The sequence below is a fragment of the Poecilia reticulata genome, chromosome 5 (genome assembly GCF_904066995.2).
Source record: "Poecilia reticulata chromosome 5, P_reticulata-male-v2, whole genome shotgun sequence".
Taxonomy (NCBI): domain Eukaryota; kingdom Metazoa; phylum Chordata; class Actinopteri; order Cyprinodontiformes; family Poeciliidae; genus Poecilia; species Poecilia reticulata.
In genome coordinates this window covers 17,720,873-17,739,396 of record NC_088834.1, presented here as the reverse complement: position 1 = coordinate 17,739,396, position 18,524 = coordinate 17,720,873, and the positions used below count along the sequence as shown (strand labels likewise).

The window sequence follows — 18,524 nt, the reverse complement described above, 5'->3', positions numbered from 1 at the left end:
GCAACCCAGTGGCGTGGTGCTATAAATCGATTTTTGGCAATTTGGTATTTTATTAATGCATGTTTTTTTTATATTGCAGTAAACTTTAGTGTATGTTAGATTTCATATCGTAAACCAGCTATTTCTTTTGGGCAAAGTAAAAGTGAAAAGGCTTTTCAAATAAAATCTGAAAAGTGTGGTGAGCATATGTATTCAGTCCCCTTTTTAATCTGACATCCCTAAAAAAAAAAAAAAAAAAAAAGATTCTACTGCAACCATTTTTTCCCCATGTGTCCCTTAACTGAACTGTGAGCTTTGAACATTTCACCGAGTAGGTTGGAGATTGTGTCAGGTCTGCAAAGCTGCCAAGGTGTGGCCACACACCTCAGCAGATTGGTGCCTGCAAGGCGAGCGTTAATCAGATAGGCAGCTAAAACCCCTATAGTAACTGGAGAAGCTGCAGACACACGAGACAAGTCCAGAACAAAAACCCTCTGAGAACCTGTGGCAAGACTCGAAATAAAAATGCTTTCCATGTCATTTGACTGAGCTTAAACTGTTTTCTCTGGATGTGCAAATGTGGTTTGATACATAACCCCAAAGACCTCAAGTTGTAAAACTGGAAAAACTCATGTATCGTTTACCTTCCACTTTAGGAAGGCACTATAAATCTCCACAACACTCACAATCAAAAACAGCTCAAATCTAACACTACAGCAAGCAGACCCACACCCCGAATTTAAATCTCCACTGTGATGGACAACCGGGTGAGACTGAACAGAAAACATCTGTGTTGCAACATAACCTGTAGTTGCAAGTGATGCAACATAATTACTAACCACTCCTGCTGTCTGGTGGCAAAATGGACTATGATCTGCCACAGTGTGCAAGAGTAGAGACCACGGAGTATATAATAGTCATTTTGCAAAATGTTTTTAATTTAGCTTATTCTACTTGCTAAAGAGTATTCAAATAGTAAAAGGAAGATAATAGAAACTTATAGATGCTTCGATGGCATAGAGCATAAGGTTTGGGGGACAATTAAAAAGACAAAGTTTGGATAATAAAAACTTTTATTGGTCCTCACATCACACCACAACCGTGCTTTACATGCAGCCGATGAAGCCGTAAACATTGCATCTTTTACATTTCATCCGACACCCCCCTTACACCTGGTTTCAGAGGACGTCTTCATGTAGTAAAAACAAAACAACACAGCTATCAGACACAGGAGAGCACAGGTGATGCCAACATCTAGAGAAACCGCAGAGGGAGTAGAGAAGGCCCCACGGATGTCTCCCTGGTGAATTACAAGTTGGAACCTGGTTTATTGCTGGACATAATTGGGCCAGGGTCAGCTGTTGGGTGGTTAGGTCGCCTGCCTGAGGAGCTTCTTGATGTCCTCCTCGATGTCGCTGGTGAGGAACCTCCTGCTGTAGCGCTTAAAGGGCGCCCCGTCTGGCCCAATGAGGAACTTCTCGAAGTTCCAGGCCACGTCGTTCCGGCTCACCGGGCTCCAGATGATCAGCTTGGGGTCGGTCATCAGGGATGAAGGCTCGTCGCTGGGGAATGGGAGCTTTTCTTTCAGGAACACAAACAGGGGGTTGGCGTCCTTCCCATTGACATCCACCTTCTCCAGGAGCTGAAACTTTGGCTCAAAGCCGTTTCCTGGACGGACATGCTTCAGGGACAGGAGGATTTCTTCATTCTTGCAGTTCTCCTGCGGGTTGATCATTAATACGGACATTAACTATGGCGGTCTTACTCATGTTGCCTCTTATCTAGATCAGGAAGAACTAAGCGAAGAAAACCGAACTTCCTCTTTTCTGTGAAATCTTTTACGACTATTTGCAACTTATAGGAACCATTTCTAAGTTGTTTAATGCATAGCTTAATGTCGTTAAACTATGTGGTTTAATGCGTTAAAGTACCAAAAAACAAAGAAGAAAAAAATAGAAGTATAATGAATATTTATTTGGTTGTTAGGTGGAACTTTAAATAAACCACAATTTCCTCTTCTAAAATAAAAATCCCTCAAAATTGAAACTACAGATGCAAAGGACCATTTTTAACCACATAAATCAAACAAACTAATATCCTCATCTCTTCAATTTAAATTACAATTTTTAGGCAAAAGCTTTTTTATGATGAACTGCAAATTAGGGAAAATAAAAACTTAGAAACTAACTGTACAAACCCGGAGGGGGGGTAAACAGCATAGTAAGAGTGAGTTTCCTCACCTGATGGCCGAACTGGTTGCAGGGCACTCCCAGGATAACGAGCCCCTTACCGGAGTACTTCTCGTGGAGCTCGTTCATCTGGGTGTAATCCCTGGCGGTCGTGCCTCAGAGAGACGCGACATTCTCAATAAGGACGACTTTTCCCTGAAGCGAGGAGAAGTTAAATATTTCTCCTGTCAACAGTTTAGCCGTCAGGCTGTAAAATTTCGATGCCATTATTCAGGTTTTCCTCCCAAAGACGTAACCCAAGTCAAGTGCGCTGTTTTCTGCGCTTCCTTCGCCCGCTCCCTGGTTCTTAAACTGTCAAAGAGTCTGTTTTCCCTTGTCGAGACAATTACCCGCCTATACCGTCAGTAGGCTTACGTTTCGTTTATGCAATCAAGATAGTTCACCCCATCAACAGTTGGCGAACTCAAGATAGACGCTTTCGTTTAGAAAGAAGACACCTGACTTGGGGGCCGAGGGAACAAATGGGGTTAGATAAATGTTGAGGTGTCTTGTACCCTTACGTACAAGTTTCTTAGTTTTTTTCTCCCCTAATTCTCAGTCAGACAAACAACAAAGAAGTTGCCATATTCTGCGTTTTATATCCCCAATAAGGCTGCTGCACTTACAGAATATCTAAGTGTAGTTCAATGACCGTTGCTAGTATTTCGGACATATTGTAGTCATTATTCTGTAAAATATGTGTTGTTCAACATATTCCTTTAGAATATGTATGCCTCGAATAAGAAAATTGAGAAAAATACATTAGCTTGTGTTGCCAATACAGTTTTCACCCAGTAGCTTTTTACTTAAAGTATGCGGGTTATCACTAGCATGCTGACAAACACTACATACTCCATTTAGTGTGTAAATTTTAGGTTTTATGTGAAAATTACGCTATATCATAGAAATCTGTGTTTGTCTTGGTCACCCTCTGATTAGAAGTTACTGAAAAATAATGTACGCTTCATAGTGAAAAAAAAACATATACTTATACATACATAATTACTGTGGTACATGAGGATATCTGACATTTTAACTGACAAAGGTCAAATTTAAATAAACAAACCTATACAGGCTATATTAAAACATGCTAAGTTTTAGTATTCTTGTTTAATGTTTGTTGCGTTTTGCCCTAAGTCACAGATTTTTTTTGTTGTTGCTGCACAAAGCAAGACTTTCCTACATGCAACATTATTTCAGCAGGATGTAATATGAGTGAATGATGTCCACGAATTATGTCAAAGTTTGATATCATAACCTCTTGAAGATTTTTAGAGAAAGTTAGAAGGCCCGTTTCAGAGAAACAAACTGCATTACAAATAACACCTGGCATTTCAATGAAGACTCGCCGCTTCAAAAGAATAGGCGTATGTCCCCTGAAAAAAACCTGTTGTGTGTGCAGCCGAAAAGCAGTGTGGAAAAGCTCTGAACTGCATGGGCTTTTCTGGCTTCCACATCCCATCCCTACATCTCCTTTCATCAGCAGCATCTCAAGCAGCATGACTGCAACATCTCACATGACGGTCAGTCAGGTGGTTCAGTAAACCCTCATGTGACTTCATCCCTTCTACCAAAAAAAAGGGAAAGAAATAAATCATTCTTTAAAAAGACATTTCTTTCTCCAAATTAAGAAAGGCTTAAAAGCTGAGCCAACAATAATAATAATTATAATAAAATTAGTCCTTGATCATCTAATTTTACTTAAAAGGTCATCACTCTTGTGTGTTTTGTGCTTTCTGAGCTCCCTTTCGAAATGATACTGCCATGTATTACTGTTATTTAAGACAAAATAATTGTGAAATAAAATTGTGGGATATTTCTTGTTTTTGATTTTCTAATTTGTAATGTTTTTATTCTGAAATTTATTTTTGTTTTGTTTTTTTTTCCTTACATTTTGTTTGTGAGAGTCTCGCTGACGGTAGGAATGATTTAAAACAGTTTGATCAAGAAATGACAGGAGGGTCGCAGTAAAAGTAAAGAGCTCAGCTCAGCCTACTCTTCGATGTTAAGAGGGTCGCGTGTTTACTACTCTGGCGTACACCGGTCTAAGTGCGTTTCTCTTAAATTAGGAGAATTAAGAGCCCTAACCCCGCCTGATATTAGACCGTTTTTCATAAAATACGCGCCCTAATGGTGGAAGGTTACAAAATGGCGTAAACCGTTGTTGTAAAGATTTTCACGCAAATGGGCCAACTCTAACAACAACGTTCATAGTTTAATTTTCTAAGCAGCTTCTTCGTGGAGCGTGAAGCACGTTCTCTTTCAGTTTTTGATACGAGGAGGAGGAGCCAGGGTTGACGTCGTGACGTGCTCCGTACATTGGCGCGAGAGTTTGTTTTGCAACATCATTGTGCTGCTTGTCTCTTGACGTCGTTCTGTGGAAAAGTATGTCTCCTCATTATTTTTAGTCTAAAGAATAGGGTCTGCTAAAAACAATAAACTACTTATAACGTTAAGTTTGTATGGCGATTGGGGACAAAGTCCAAAGTATTGAACGTACGTTGCGGTGTTAGCTGTCATGTTTTTGATTTACCGAAGATGCTTCAACTGCTTTTAACACTTTTTCCTTTTATAATATAACAGATGATGCGCAAAAAGCGACGCTCCTCTGTGGAAAAAGTAGCGGGAACAACTGCCGCCCCAAGTAAGTTTCATGTAAATCCACAGTTATCTGTACAGAGATGCTAGCTTTCTCAAGTTTATGTCTGAATTATCAGGTGTGTCCTTTCAACGGCGTTAACTCACACTAGAAATATTTGGAAACGATCTAACCTTTAGGTCCATTTATTCCGTGACGGTAAAAAAAAATCCCACTTCAATAAATATTTTTGTTAAAACAAACAAACAAACAAACAAACAAACCCAACAACAACCCATAAGTGTGATAGTTATAGATACCCAAACAATTCTTATAAAAATCCAACAAAAGCCTTTTGTGTATATATTTTGTTTAGTTCATCACTGTGCCTCGTATTGGTCATATATGAGTGTTTTCCTACTTTGCTTAGCTACTCTTCAAAATCCGAAAGACAAGAAACCATGCTGCTGATTTAAAAGAGAAAATACCTGTATGAAAATATTCACTCGCCTACTCTTAAATCGCTATCACCATAGCAATAATTAAAATCTTTAAATTATTTGAAACTATAGCAAACTAGTATGGACCAGAACCCATGGTTCCTACCATTCTCATCTGGGGAAATGGTAAATAAGTACAGCACGACACATTGTTAGACAAGAGTATGTTCATTAATATTTAAATGATAATAAATTAAGTTCTCAGTCCTGTAGAGAAAACTCTGGGTGAAGAAAGTGATAATAACGAGATACACATTTGTAGTTTGAAAGGGTAGTAGAAGGTGTGTTGTTACTGACGTATTTTTCATACAGGGTGTATCTTTTGTAGTTTTCATATTTTAACGTCTGGTAAACAGTGTTATTTTATGTAATATTGTGTTCTTTTTTCTTTTTTTTGTCTACAGAGGCAAAGAAGAGTCGCAACAGCGGCCGGCAGCCTAAAGAGGCTGCCTCAGAGGAAACGAGCGAAACTGTTTTTGTAACTTTTGTAAAAAAAGCCGGCGTCAGCTTGAAACATAACGGCGCATCGCATCAGATCGGTAAACACACACACTAGTGTAAAAACATTTCAATTAACTTAACGAAGTATCATGTTTGCTTAAATGTTCTGTTTTTTTTTTTTAAGCTGTTGACCAGGTGGTTTTCCAGAAGCGAATACAGCAGCAGCTGCAGAAAAGCCCCAGATACCCTGATGTGAGTAAAATACCAGCACATAACTTTTCCTCATTTGCTACTGCTGCTCACATTCACTCACCCCGTCATTCATTTAGATCCTGAAGGAGTTTATAATGGATTTGGAGGCTTACGTTGAGAACCCGGACAGGTTCAGGAACTGCCTTCTTCCATGTATCCCACAGCCATCTGAAGGAGATGTGAGGTAATGGACATGCAAACGTTCTGGGAAGTGACCAGTCCACTCAGCAGCTTTCTGTGCTCTGTATGCTTATGTTTGAATTGTGTGAATTGAATTTACTGCAGATCTGTCAGCTCATTCCAGGAAAGCCTCATCAGAATGTTATTGGGGATCGAAATGCTGCAGGTCTGATTTATTTGTGTTTTGCCTTTAACTACACAATGGAAAAAAAGAAGAAATTCAACTAATATTTGTTTCATGAGGATGTCACACTGTTAGAAAAAAAGCATTCCTTTCTCTGAGATTTGTTTCCTTGAATTTGTAATGACTTGCACATTTTCTCGCAGACTTTGATAATCAGCACCTTACTTGAGAAACTCCCTGAGTTTATGTTCGATGGGTCAGTATTTCACATGTCCATTTGAAAACACTTAATCTATTTCTCGGAGTTTTTTTTTTTCACGACCTGTTTTCATTTGCTCTGTAAATCACAGCATCGTGGACGGAGGACTCAATATTCCTCGCATGATTATTAACCAGCTGAAATGGCTGGACAGAGTCGTGGACACAAAGGTGATATATTTATCATCTATTCGACTTATTGAAGTTTTAAGCTGACTTGTTCTGTTTGCAGTCGCGTGTTTTAAGGAGGCGGTGATGCGTTTTTATTTCTCCTGCGTTGTAGGAACTTGCTGCGAAGCTGATGGAGCTGGTGTCAGTAGCGCCGGTTGAGGTGCAGCGTGACATCATCACCAGCTTACCTGAGATACTGGAAGACTCTCAGCACAATGACATAGCCAGGGAGCTCAAGTAGGGACTGGATGACACTGGAGTTTTATTATTGTTGCTGTCAGCCTGCGGTTTGGAGGCTTTCATCTCTTTTCTTCGCAGTGCTTTGCTCCAGGAGAACACTCAGCTGACGGTTCCCATCCTGGACGCCCTCTCCAGTCTCAACCTCTCATCGTCGTTACTGACGGAGGTACAGATTGTGATAATGTCGTTGGCGCCCCAAGTAAAGATGAGAGATTGTTTTACATTCGCTACAGGAATTTTGAAACAAATTCCTGCAGTGATATAATTTTACACTGAGTTATTAACTTTTATTTGAGGTACATTTCTTAAGAGGGGTATTGAAGCGCTTTTTTGAATATTTGTTCCTAACGCACAATTATATTGGCAACTCCTAACAATTAGAGATGCACTCGTTGTATTTTCTAAGGACTGTGACAGGGAAAAGATGTGCTGCAGGTTTTAAAAAAAAAAATCAAAGTCAGCAGGTTTGAATCCAATAGTAAATGAAGCGACTATATCTGTTCTTTTAATCTTCTTCACACAACTGGTTACCGTTCTCTTCTCAGGTCCGAGAGGCAGTTATGGCCACTCTTGCCGCTGTCCAGCTGGAAGACCTGCCCGTTGTGGTGAAGTTCATCCTGCACTCTGTCTCGGCCTCGAGCGCGCATGAAGTCAGACATTAAGTCACGTCCACATCGTTTCACTCTTTCTTTGGTGGTAATCGTTATGAAGACACGTGTTTGTCCTCAGGTGGTGAGTAATCTGCGTCAGAAGCTGGAGCTGGAGCAGTGCGTTCTTCCTCCGGTGCTGCAGGCCTCACAGAACCGCATGAAAAGCAAGTCATCGGCAGGGTGAGAAACACCTGGGTTCAGCTCTGCGGCAGCTCGATATCAAAATGTTTGCTTCGACCGGCTCAGGAAGTTCCTGATTATGTGTTTTGCTTTAGATCTGCTTCTACAGCCGTCGCTTCTGGCAGCAGTCAGGACAGCGTTACGTTGGTACTTGACTGCATCAAGTCGGCGGTCCGGTTCCAGAAAACTATTTCTGAGGCTTGGCTCAAGGTTAGTAAATAATCTGCAAGGAAAACAATTTTCTAAATCTTTTTTTTTTCTAAAGATGACTACATTGTGGTGAGGGGCTTAGAACGTGTTGATCCTGGGTTCAAAATTTCAGGCTGAGGTCTTTCTGCATGTTCCCAGCAGTTCTCCGCAGGTGCTCTTGACTTCCCCCTACTGGCTCAAAATATGCATTATTTGGTTATATTTCCAAAAATGAACGAGCGTGTGTATGCGTGGTTGTTTATCCTGTTTGTCTCTTGTGTTGCCCTGTGATGGACTGGCGACCTGTCCAGGGTGGACCCAGCCTCTCCACCAATGACCGCTGGAGATTTGCAGCACCCTGCAGGGCCTTTAGGGGATAATCAGATATGGATGGATGATGACATGCACAAATGGCAGAAAAGCAAAAGCAAACAATGTTGGGGAAAAGTGAATATATTAAAATGTGAGCGCTTTATTAATGGGGTTGTAAGATTTTTAAGTTATTCTATTTTCTATTTTTGTTTTTGCTTAGGTTAGAAACAGCTGCCTTTCTTAACCTTCAGAGCTGTTGACTTCACTTTTTTGTTTCATCTCCAGGCGATCGAGTCTGTGGATGATGTTGAAGACCACAAGGTGAGCTGTTCTCAGCTTGGAAACCCTCGCATGTTTTTACCGCTTGCAAACATCTCGTTGCGTGTTTTAAGTTACTTGCTTGGCCTAATTTTGCCAATCATTTACTTTTTCCTTCCTGACAAGGACCGTTGATCTTGTCACTGACATCTGTCAGCACCAGACGTTGTTCAAGTCTGCACCTGTCACTGTGATGCTTAATGTTGCATGTTGAGTTTGTAATTGTATATCGGTGATCTCCGTGTCATCGTGTCAGGTTTTAGATCTGCTGGTGCTCTTCATCCTGCACTGCACCAACGCCAACCAGAGCCGCCGGGGCGCCGAGAGAGTTCTGAAGCTCAAAGTGAGGACCGGACTCATGCGGGAGGCTCTGCTGCAGAAAACCTTCAGGGACTACTCTCAGGTGGCCGAGTCTGGAAAACACACACACGCCTCTGCAGAGCAGCAGTACCGCCCCGCAGCAGTTTTACTCTTGTAATTGTTGCATTTGCAGGTCATGCGGGGGTACTTCCCCTCCATCCTGGCTCTCGCTCAGAGTTTGGTGCGCTCTCCTGACCCCTGTGTGGTGCCTTTCGGTGGGCAAATGTACAGCCACTCTTTCACTGCGTTTGACTCTTACTGCCAGCAGGTGGGGGTGTTAATCAGTGCATGTCTGTGTTTTAGATCTCAAAGCCTCAGAGGGGCGATGGTTGTTTTGTACCCGCTTTTGGTAGCAGACGGGTTTAAGTAGAGTTATACATACGACTCATAGTGTAATGTAAGAAAATGTGGCTTAATGATTCCAAGATGCATTATCTGGTAGAAGGAGGTCATTTACAGTTTTTATGGTTTGAAGGCATCCTAGTATTCTAATAATTCTACTGTTTTTAACAAATAGTATAAAGTAAAAAATAAAATTTACATGTGGGATTTGAACCCATTTATCGTCACTGTAATTTATTAAAATATTTGTGACAAAGGTAAATTATAAACCGTTTTGGAAAATGGTTGTTCAGAATGGAGATGTAAAGGCGGGAAGGGGTCAAATTCAACAAGTCAATATTAAATGGGCTCACAAATTAGTGAGGAATCCAGAAGTAGCTCAGAGTGATTTAAATCTGCCTGGTGTTGTTTTACAGGAGGTCGTTGGCTCTCTTGTGACCCACGTGTGCAGCGGTGTCAGCGGGGAGGTGGACGTGGCCCTGGAGCTGCTCTGCAGTCTCGTCATGGAAAAACCCTCAGAAATGGCTCTCTATGCTGTTTTTGTGAAGGTACATGAATCTGCCCCATGTGAAAAAAAATAAAATAAATAAAATTGTTCTTTCACTATAGATATATATAAATAAAAAAGGAACAAAATATTAAGTGTTTGGAATATACGCCCCAAATGATAAAACCCTCTGCAAACTGAAATTATGGACAGTAGCTCACTGAATTTCTTTTTCTTTTTTCCCCTTTAATTTAACTTTTAACGTCGTCCAATGCAGAGGCCTTAACATCTTGCAAATTTAGTCTACATTTTACGTTATTACGATTGATTCTTTATTGAATAGACACTGTTGGTTTTTATTTCCGTTTAGTTGGAAAAACTAGATTTTTTTTTTTTTTTTTGTGGCTTTTGTGAAAAATGTGCTGCATGAACATGATGACAGATGCCATGAAAATAAACGCTTCCCTCCTCGACAATTTTAAAGATGCTCATGTGTTTGGGTTGGATTTGAACCGGTCAGTGTGTTTGACTCAGGGGATCTTGGACTACATGGACAATCTCACAGCACAGCAGATCAGAAGACTCTTCCACCTTCTGAGCAGACTGGCATTTGGGCAGCAGCAGCAAGGATCTCACATCCAGGTTGCTTATTCACGCTCTCTTACATATCAGAGTGTATCTGCATCTACCTTTTTTTTTTTTTCTTCCCCACCAATCCGTTTGTTCTCTTCCTGCAGGACGACATGCACATAGTGATCCGTAAGCAGCTCTCCAGCACCGTGCCAAAGTATAAGCGCATTGGCATCATTGGCGCTGTGATGATTGTCGGCAGCATGGGAGCCTTGAGGTGATGCTTCACGTAAACTTTTAAGTTTGGTTCTTTCGTTTGATTCGTGTTTTTGTCATTTCTGTCTCACGTGTCCTACGTTGCTCTCTATCCACTCCTCCATTTTAGGCCTAAAGGAAAGGAATCACAGAGCAGCTCTCTGTCCCAGGAAACGTTAAGACAGGTAAGGCAGCAGCATTCCTCTGAGCGCTAACTAACCCGTAAGTGTGTCTGAACTAATGGCTTCATGATATGGTCTGAGTTTGTTATACATACAGTTATGTAATGATTCTCATTTTGACATTTCTTTTGTCTCTCTTGCAGGTGACGGCTCTGCTGGAGCTGGTGAAGTCGAGCAGTGAAAGCTCCCCCGAGGCAGCGGCTCTGTACTACGATGAACTGGCCAACCTGATCTGGAGTTCTGCACTGGACCCGCAGGTGGAGGTACGTCTCAGGAATTTCCCCAAGAAAAACTACAACGGCAATGTTGTGTTATACTTTCAAAAGATTTTTTAAGAAGAAGAAATTCAGATTAAGATCAAGCAATCTCACAAACAAGTATTTCACATTCATTGTTTGCAATGTTTTGACAGGAAATGATTGGGATGAGTGTCCTGGATGACTTCCAGGATGACTTTGTAGTGGACCTTGGACCAGATATAGCAGGGTTGGTGCTCAAAATAAAAAAAGTATAAAAATAATTTTGATTGTAAATTATTTACATAATTTACACAGTTTCAATGTAAATACGGATATTTTGATTAAAGTAATTTTTGCTGAGCTGTCACTTCACCCTAAAGTATAAAATGTGAGTTTTCTGGGTTAGGAAAGGCATGGGAAAAGAAAATACCATATGGAAAAACATTTTTATTTCCAAACCTTCTAATGTCCCACATCTTATTCCGTCTTTCTCTAAAGGTGGATTCATTCATTCATTCATTCATTCATTCATTCATTCATTCATTCATTCATTCATTCATTCATTCATTCATCGTTTCTTTCTTTCACCCGTTCAGCTCACGTTCTGTTCTTCGTTCCAGATCCTTCATCTTTCCGGCCTGTGCCATGTACAACCTCGAGGAGGATGAGAGTCAGGGAGGTATCGCCATCAACCTGTTGCCTCTGCTGGCCAAAGAAACCCAAAGTAAAGGAGAGCAGCAATCTCAAATTGGGAAACAGAAGCAAGAAAAGTCGGTGACTTTGTGAAACGGGATGTTTATATGTAGGTGTGACCATGACTGCTAATGTTGTGTTTTTTTTTACAGGCGTGTGTCCCCTCTCTGCTTATCTCCCTTTTTCCGCCTATTGAGGCTTTGTGAAGAGAAACGGCATCAGGGAGATCTAGAAGAGATCGATGCCCTCGTGGGTGAGAACAGGGAGAAACAAGTTTTTCTTTTTGGTTTTTTTTTATTTTTTAAATCTTCCTCAGTTTTAAAGCAGTTTTTTTTTTTTCTGCGCGTTTGCATTTTCCACATCACAGGATGTCCTCTAATCCTGACAAACATGGACGTAGTGGACAAAGTTGACAGCCTGTCAAAAGCTGAGAGGGAGTTCCTCTGTACTTTGCTCTTTCACACCATCAACTGGTTCAGAGAGGTAACTGCAGCTCGAAAACAAAAAAGGACAAGCGTTTTAAAGACGCCAATGTGACTGGAGTTTGTTTTCACAGGTCGTGAACGCGTTCTGCAAACAGAAAGAGACGGAGATGAAGATGAAGGTGATGACTCGTCTGCAGAACATCACTGTTCTACAGACGCTGTTGGAGAGGGCTCTCGCAGGTGTTTTTTTTTTTTGTTTGTTTGTTTCTCCAATAACTTATTTATAACCCCCTTTCCCCCCACGTCCCCCAATTAGTCTTAGTTTTTTTCTCCTGCTTCCAGGAACTCCCGGTTACATGCCACCTGTTTCAAACTTTGATGGAGAAACTACAGATGGGATCAGTTTCGGTGTTCCTGTGAACAAGGCAAAGAAAGGTGGCTAAATCCAACACACACAGATATATATTCTTTGTTTCAGCTGGTGTAGTTATGCTTAATGTACTATTTTAGCTTGTATTTGTTTAACTGTCCTGTGCTGCTCAGATGGGGCGGGGAAAAAGCGAAAGGCTCCTGGTAAGAATGCCCCAGAAGGCGTCTCTCAGCCTGAGGAGGCGACCGAAGCAGACGAAACTCAGCAGGTGGCGGCTTTAGATGAATATAATTCTGTTTAAAGCAAATATAAGCATGCGGACATAAAAAAAATTTCTAAATGTTCTGCAGGAGCAGCCGGAAAAGGAGAAGGAAAAAGAGAACCGGCTCGGCGTCAGTTTGACGGCGTACAGGCCGTTCTTCAGAGAGCTGGACATGGAGGTGCTCAGTGTGCTGCAGTGTGGTTTGCTGTCACGCTCGCTGCTGGACTCGGAGCTCCACACTAAGGTGAGGCTGTGAATAATTGATGTGATCCTGCTTTGGCTTAATTGCATTTACCCTAAACACCCGGTGTATGATTTAAATGACCGAGGTTCAAGAGGAGGTCGTGTTGGGTCCCACTGAGCTGGTCTTCCTGCTGGAGGATATGCAGCACAAGCTGGAGTTCAGTCTCACTGCCGCTCCAGCAAAGAGAGCTCCGTTCCTCAAGGTACAGACCGATAATACGACACGATAGCAAAGAGGACAGTTACATCTTCACAAACTATTTAAAGGTTAACAAAAGGGGGGATGTTTTTTGGCCAAAAATAATTGCAGAAAGTAAAAAAAAAGAAAACTTTGTGCTAAGAGGGATTCAGTCTCCAGTTCTCTACCGTTTTAGAAGAAACATTGATCAAGGTGCAAATCCATAAAGCTGCATCAACAGAGACATTTTATTTTTGTAGGTGAGGGCGGATAAAACCGTGGGATTCTCACATCTGCAACAGAGGACTACAAAAGACATCGCCTCCTACTGTGTCCAGCTGTTGCCCGCCCTCTGCTCACATCTGGAAAACTGCCATAATCATTTTCAGGTGCAGAATCCTTGACTTCTCATGTCGTCTCTTTAAATGAGTTAAAAACGCCCCTTACTGAATGCATTTGTGCATTTACAGACTCTGCTGTCTGAGAACAATGGCGTTGTGGACGGACCATCTACGGATGTGGAGGAGCACCAGGTAATGTCAGCAGGTTACCAGCTGCTCCTGCAGGTCATAAACACCACCTTGAGTTGGTGAGTGAACGCTGGGTCCTAAACCCAGGAACTTGGAAGTGAAGCGGTCCGTGTCGGCCTTTCGTTGGTTTGTTGAGCTGTTCTATCGTTGGGATTTGTCAGGTCTGGATTCAGCCAGCCGGGACAGCGGAGCTTGTTGAAGAAAGCTCTGGGAGTTTTGGCTGGACGACTTAAAGAAGGAGGTCCTGAACTGACCCTGGAGCAGCTCGTCAAGTGGGTTCCAACTTTCTAAACCAGATGACAGACCAGATTCTGCACTTTGACTGGTTTTCATTTAGGATTTAAGATCCTTGTTTTACTTCCGTCTCTGTGTCTCGATGCCTAATATTTATCCCTGCTCTTCTAGGCACAGTTTCGAGTACCTGCTGAACTTCCGCAGCACCATGCCAAGCCTGAGCACAGCTCTGTGTCTCTCCCAGCTCCTGTCAACTGTGTCAGAGAAGGGAGGAAACCCTGGTGCTTACAGAGAGCAGACCGGTGAGGCTGACATCCGGACATGAATCTTCCACTCCACCATCCAGAAACAAAATGTGATGAATCTGGTCTCGATTTTGCATCGCAGCCTCCCTGGCGCGCCGCTTCCTGAACCAAAGTTGGGTGACGGCTAGCGGAGAGAAAGAGCGAGGCAGCAAATTCAACGAGGCACTTCACACGCTCCTTAGGTAGGTCTGCATCGCACACAAAAATGCTCAACGCGGAGGCTCACCAGAAAGGATAGCTGCATGTATGCTATGCTGTTTTTGTTTTTTTGTTTGCCTTGTATCAAATTTTCATGGTAATCATCTTAAAGACACACAACATATTGAGCACAGAATGAATTAGTTTCTGTGATGTTGTCACTGCATCTTCGGTGTTTGTAACTGAAAATAGGTAAATTACAATATTATTTAAAAAACATCTAATTTCCTCTCAGAGACATTTGTGAATCCCACACAGAACTAAAACTAATAACTCACACAAGATAGTTGCAAAAAAAAAAAAAAGATTACATTCTTTCTGAACACACGCCTATTTTTAAAAAAATGTATTTTCTGACCTCTCTTCAACGGATTGTGTATTTTCTCACTCTCTTCAGCATCTACCTTGAGCACGTTGACGACATTTTGAAGGCGGTGGAGGAAATAGCCGGAGAAGGAATCACCGAGCTGATCAACGCGTCCAAAGATGAAAGCTCTGCTTCCTGGCCCACTCTGAACAGGTAAACTAGTTCTCATTTCTCATTTGTTATCTTCTCTGCTCCTGTAAGTTACAGCAACACTTGAGAGCACCAGGCCCATAAAACTGCAGTTTATTTACCGATATTTGCTAAAAAACGTAAAAAAAAAACGTGAAATGACTATATATATATATATATTATTTTTTATTTATTTTATTTTTTTTGCATTCTGCAGACAAACGTTCCTGGTTTTCTACAAGGTTTTGATGGCCGAGCTGGAGAAAGCTGCCAGGAGGATTCCTGCTGGTAAAATGAGCGACAGCTCTGAGGTCAGACTCCAGGGCGCAGCGCTGCCTGCGGTCCTGTTTGTGACGTCTATCAGTCTTTCTTGTGATTTGAAGAGTAAGACGGAGAGCATCTGTGTGAATCTTTTAGGCTCAAAGTGAGAAGTTGTTGACGTGGAACCTGGCCATCAGAGATTTTCACATCCTAGTCAACCTGGTGAAGGTAAATTCATCTGTTCATGCCTTCGTATAGCAGTAAAACCTCTACCTCTTCACTCAAGTGTTCACATGAACTCTTTTTAGGCATTTTGGAGATTTTGTTTAAATGAATTAAAGAACCATGTGTACAGGTTTGATTCTAACATCAACTTTCTTCAATATATATAGAGATTCTAAGTTATACATAATAATATGTACCTTAGTTAGTTTGCTAAATTGGCAGCTCTTATTTTTAAAGATTCTTGCAGCTACATGTTGTTTAATTATTCCACCCTGAAAGAAAAAAATAGTCACTAATAAGAAAACTTATATTAACATAATGTATGATGACTGTGACTGGAACAGACTTTAACTATTCACTCAAATTGTCATGTTTCCATATTTTAATGTTCAAATATGAATTGACTCTTCCGAGTGAAATCTAATTCTTTCTAATTGTTCTCATACGTTAATATGAGAACAATTAGATATAAAAAAAAAAAAAACCCAGATATAAAAGTTTTTCTCCTTTGATCATCTCGTAGGTGTTTGATTCCAGGCCAGTACTTAATGTGTCCTTAAAGGTGAGTTAGCTTTCTTTGCTTTCTGGAGGTTATTGTATTTAGTTTCGTCTGCTGCTGTTACTTTGTTAACCAAAAAACATGATTTGCTTTTGCCAGTATGGACGACTTTTTCTGGAGTCTTTTCTGAAGTTGGGAATGCCGTTGCTAGACTACAGCTTCAAGAGGCACAAGGTAACCAAAAAACAGACCTCACAGCAAATATCAGTTGTGTTGAGTACGTTTGGTCATTGCATTTTGTTCGAATAGTGTTTAAAAGACATATGTAAGTATCAAAAAATGTGTCAAAAAAATTTTCAGGTTGTTCTTGATCATCTCAAGTAGATGTATAGCCAGTGCTTTACAAAAGCTGAAAAGTACAATTTTTGTGTATAAATTCTGCATATAAACACTGTGTGCATAAATTGTATTTTAAAGGAGGATGTCCAGAGTTTGCTGAAGACCTTCCAGCTTAGCACTCGGCAGCTCCACCACATGTGTGGACATTCCAAGGTAGCAACAGCTTTATCTCTTCTGACTCGTTCTGTGAATTCATTTTCATCCTATGATGCAACGTGTTGCAAAACTGGCAGCAGAAAACCTCACGAATACTTCAAGAAGAGCTCCCATAATAACCGTATAATAACAACAGTTGGCCTTTCAGGGTCGTTTAGACAATTTACACGCACTCATCCTGGAGATAAATATCAGAAACTGACTTATTTTTAATAAAATACTTTGTTTTGGAATGATAGCTTTACTAAATGCTTTTCTTTTTTGTTTTGCTTGTTCAGGATTATTTGTGAAATACTAGTTGGGATACATGTGTAAATTTGATGCTGTGAGTGAGATGGGGGGGGGGGGAAAGAGTAGTTAAAATAAATGACGAGCCCAGAGTTGATGTTGATTACATGTAAATTTCCTGTCCTCACGGTATCCGGATGTTTCTGTTTACTCAGATTCACCAGGACACCAGCCTAACTAACCACGTGCCAGCTGTGAAGAAGAGCCTGGAGCTGTTTGTGTACAGAGTGAAGGCCATGCTGACACTCAACAACTGCCAGGAGGCCTTCTGGATGGGAAACCTGAAGAATAGGAACCTGAAGGTCGCACATGGTTTAACTTTTATCTGACGGCGGCTTTTGATTTGCGAACTCCAAAAGAATCATGTGATGCACCTTGCAGGGTGAAGAGATTCTTTCTCAGCGATCACAAGGGAGTGATGACGACGACGAAGAGGAGGAGGGGAATCAGGAATTACCGCCAGCACAGGAACAGTCAGATGACGAGGTACTTACCTTTTAAAAAAATGGATTTAGACTGTCATCCATCCGTAAAGCCTGAGGACGGCAGTAATATTTCCCATAAATGCACTGTAAACCTTTGTAGTTAAATTCAAACAAAAATGATGGTAAAACATATAATTGTGGGTTTGGAGAAGCAGGGCATTTTAAATGAAAAACGTACAGGAGGTTTGAGCTTATTAAAAGAAATATCAGGAAATGGTAAACAAAATAACCATGTATTGAATGTAAAACACCATAGTAACAAGTAAGGATCTATATTACACACACTTAATACAACAAACCAGATAGACTCGTATTTGAAATGGGCGTAATCAGTATCAGAAATCAATAAAGGTGGTTTTTACTTTTTGAACCAATTGAGAAATGGTCACAGTTTAACTGAGTGGAGCTGCAGCCATAAAGACATTCTGCAACACATGATGAGAACTGAAAGCCTCTTAAACATAACTGTAACAAGGAACTGTTTTCTCAAGCTGTGTCGGGGATAAGTTTGTTCACTTTAAAATGAAAAACGTTTGGACTTTTGTAATATTCTTTTGAGACATCAAAATACATGTTTAAATGAGTCCTGCTGACAGACAGCTGAGACTCTAGAGGGCAGCAACCTCTACGTGAAAACTTCTGGAGTTGACTTTTGAAGGCTAATAGTTTTCACAGAAGTCCAGATTCGCTCTGCAGAGCCGTTGCTCTACTTGAAAGTTTGTCCTGAAGTAAGTTATGCATTTTAAACAGATATCATGTTTTTATCTCTGCAGGATCAGGAAGGTGATGATTCTGACTAAACCAGTAGGATCAGCAGAAAGGAGGACAGTACAGAAGATTCTGATTAAAACTTAAATATGTAAACTTTTGTTTTATTTCATTTAAAAAAGATGTAATGTACAGATTCATCTTTTTTTTCTATGTTTAATAGATTTAATAGTAATTTTTAAGCTCTTAAATGCTAATTGGCCAATATTTAATCACGGTTTGTTTATGTTTAGGCAATAAAATACAAAATACCGGACACTTTAAAGGATTCCTGGGATGTATTTTTGCATCTTAGCTTGCCTAATAAAGGACTACTGTTACTATGTGTTCTGAATAAAATCTTCTATTTGTCAGCCAATAAATAATAGATTGCTTTGATCACAATAATTCTGCTTACATTGTTTGTTTCAAATGTTTAACGTAAATACATCTGTGTTGCCCGGATCAGGCATGGATGACGTCCAGAGTTGTCCT

General features: G+C 40.8%; 2 protein-coding genes across 4 annotated transcripts; one reads left to right on the top strand and one right to left on the bottom strand.

The window, feature by feature from the left end:
* Positions 1–1,034: 1,034 nt before the first annotated feature.
* On the bottom strand, positions 1,035–2,512 carry gpx1b (glutathione peroxidase 1b). The gene is made up of 2 exons (XM_008409859.3): positions 2,220–2,512; positions 1,035–1,699 (listed from the first exon to the last, which is right to left on the bottom strand). The coding sequence occupies exons 1-2, from the start codon at positions 2,433–2,435 to the stop codon at positions 1,349–1,351; spliced, it is 567 nt and encodes a 188-aa protein (XP_008408081.2). The 5' UTR covers positions 2,436–2,512; the 3' UTR covers positions 1,035–1,348.
* Positions 2,513–4,069: 1,557 nt separating this feature from the next.
* Positions 4,070–18,437, top strand: fancd2 (FA complementation group D2). 3 transcript variants are annotated; one of them, XM_081607201.1, is made up of 44 exons: positions 4,070–4,592; positions 4,791–4,851; positions 5,690–5,824; positions 5,911–5,978; positions 6,056–6,162; positions 6,264–6,324; positions 6,486–6,538; positions 6,633–6,711; positions 6,824–6,948; positions 7,030–7,117; positions 7,497–7,601; positions 7,681–7,781; positions 7,877–7,991; positions 8,568–8,603; positions 8,857–9,003; positions 9,094–9,228; positions 9,719–9,850; positions 10,324–10,431; positions 10,527–10,636; positions 10,745–10,799; positions 10,940–11,059; positions 11,209–11,282; positions 11,656–11,805; positions 11,881–11,981; positions 12,096–12,211; positions 12,285–12,393; positions 12,496–12,588; positions 12,697–12,791; positions 12,880–13,029; positions 13,115–13,231; positions 13,467–13,595; positions 13,677–13,795; positions 13,898–14,008; positions 14,142–14,272; positions 14,358–14,457; positions 14,871–14,993; positions 15,187–15,280; positions 15,387–15,458; positions 15,979–16,017; positions 16,114–16,188; positions 16,432–16,506; positions 16,953–17,099; positions 17,179–17,283; positions 18,056–18,437. In XM_081607201.1, exons 2-44 carry the CDS (start codon positions 4,791–4,793, stop codon positions 18,080–18,082), a joined length of 4,293 nt encoding a protein of 1,430 aa, XP_081463327.1. In that variant the 5' UTR covers positions 4,070–4,592; the 3' UTR covers positions 18,083–18,437. The 3 variants fall into 3 exon arrangements, with proteins under 3 accessions (XP_081463327.1, XP_008408080.2, XP_008408079.2); XM_008409858.2 differs by having other exon boundaries at positions 4,077–4,703; positions 12,874–13,029; XM_008409857.3 differs by having other exon boundaries at positions 4,080–4,592; positions 12,874–13,029.
* Positions 18,438–18,524: the final 87 nt, after the last annotated feature.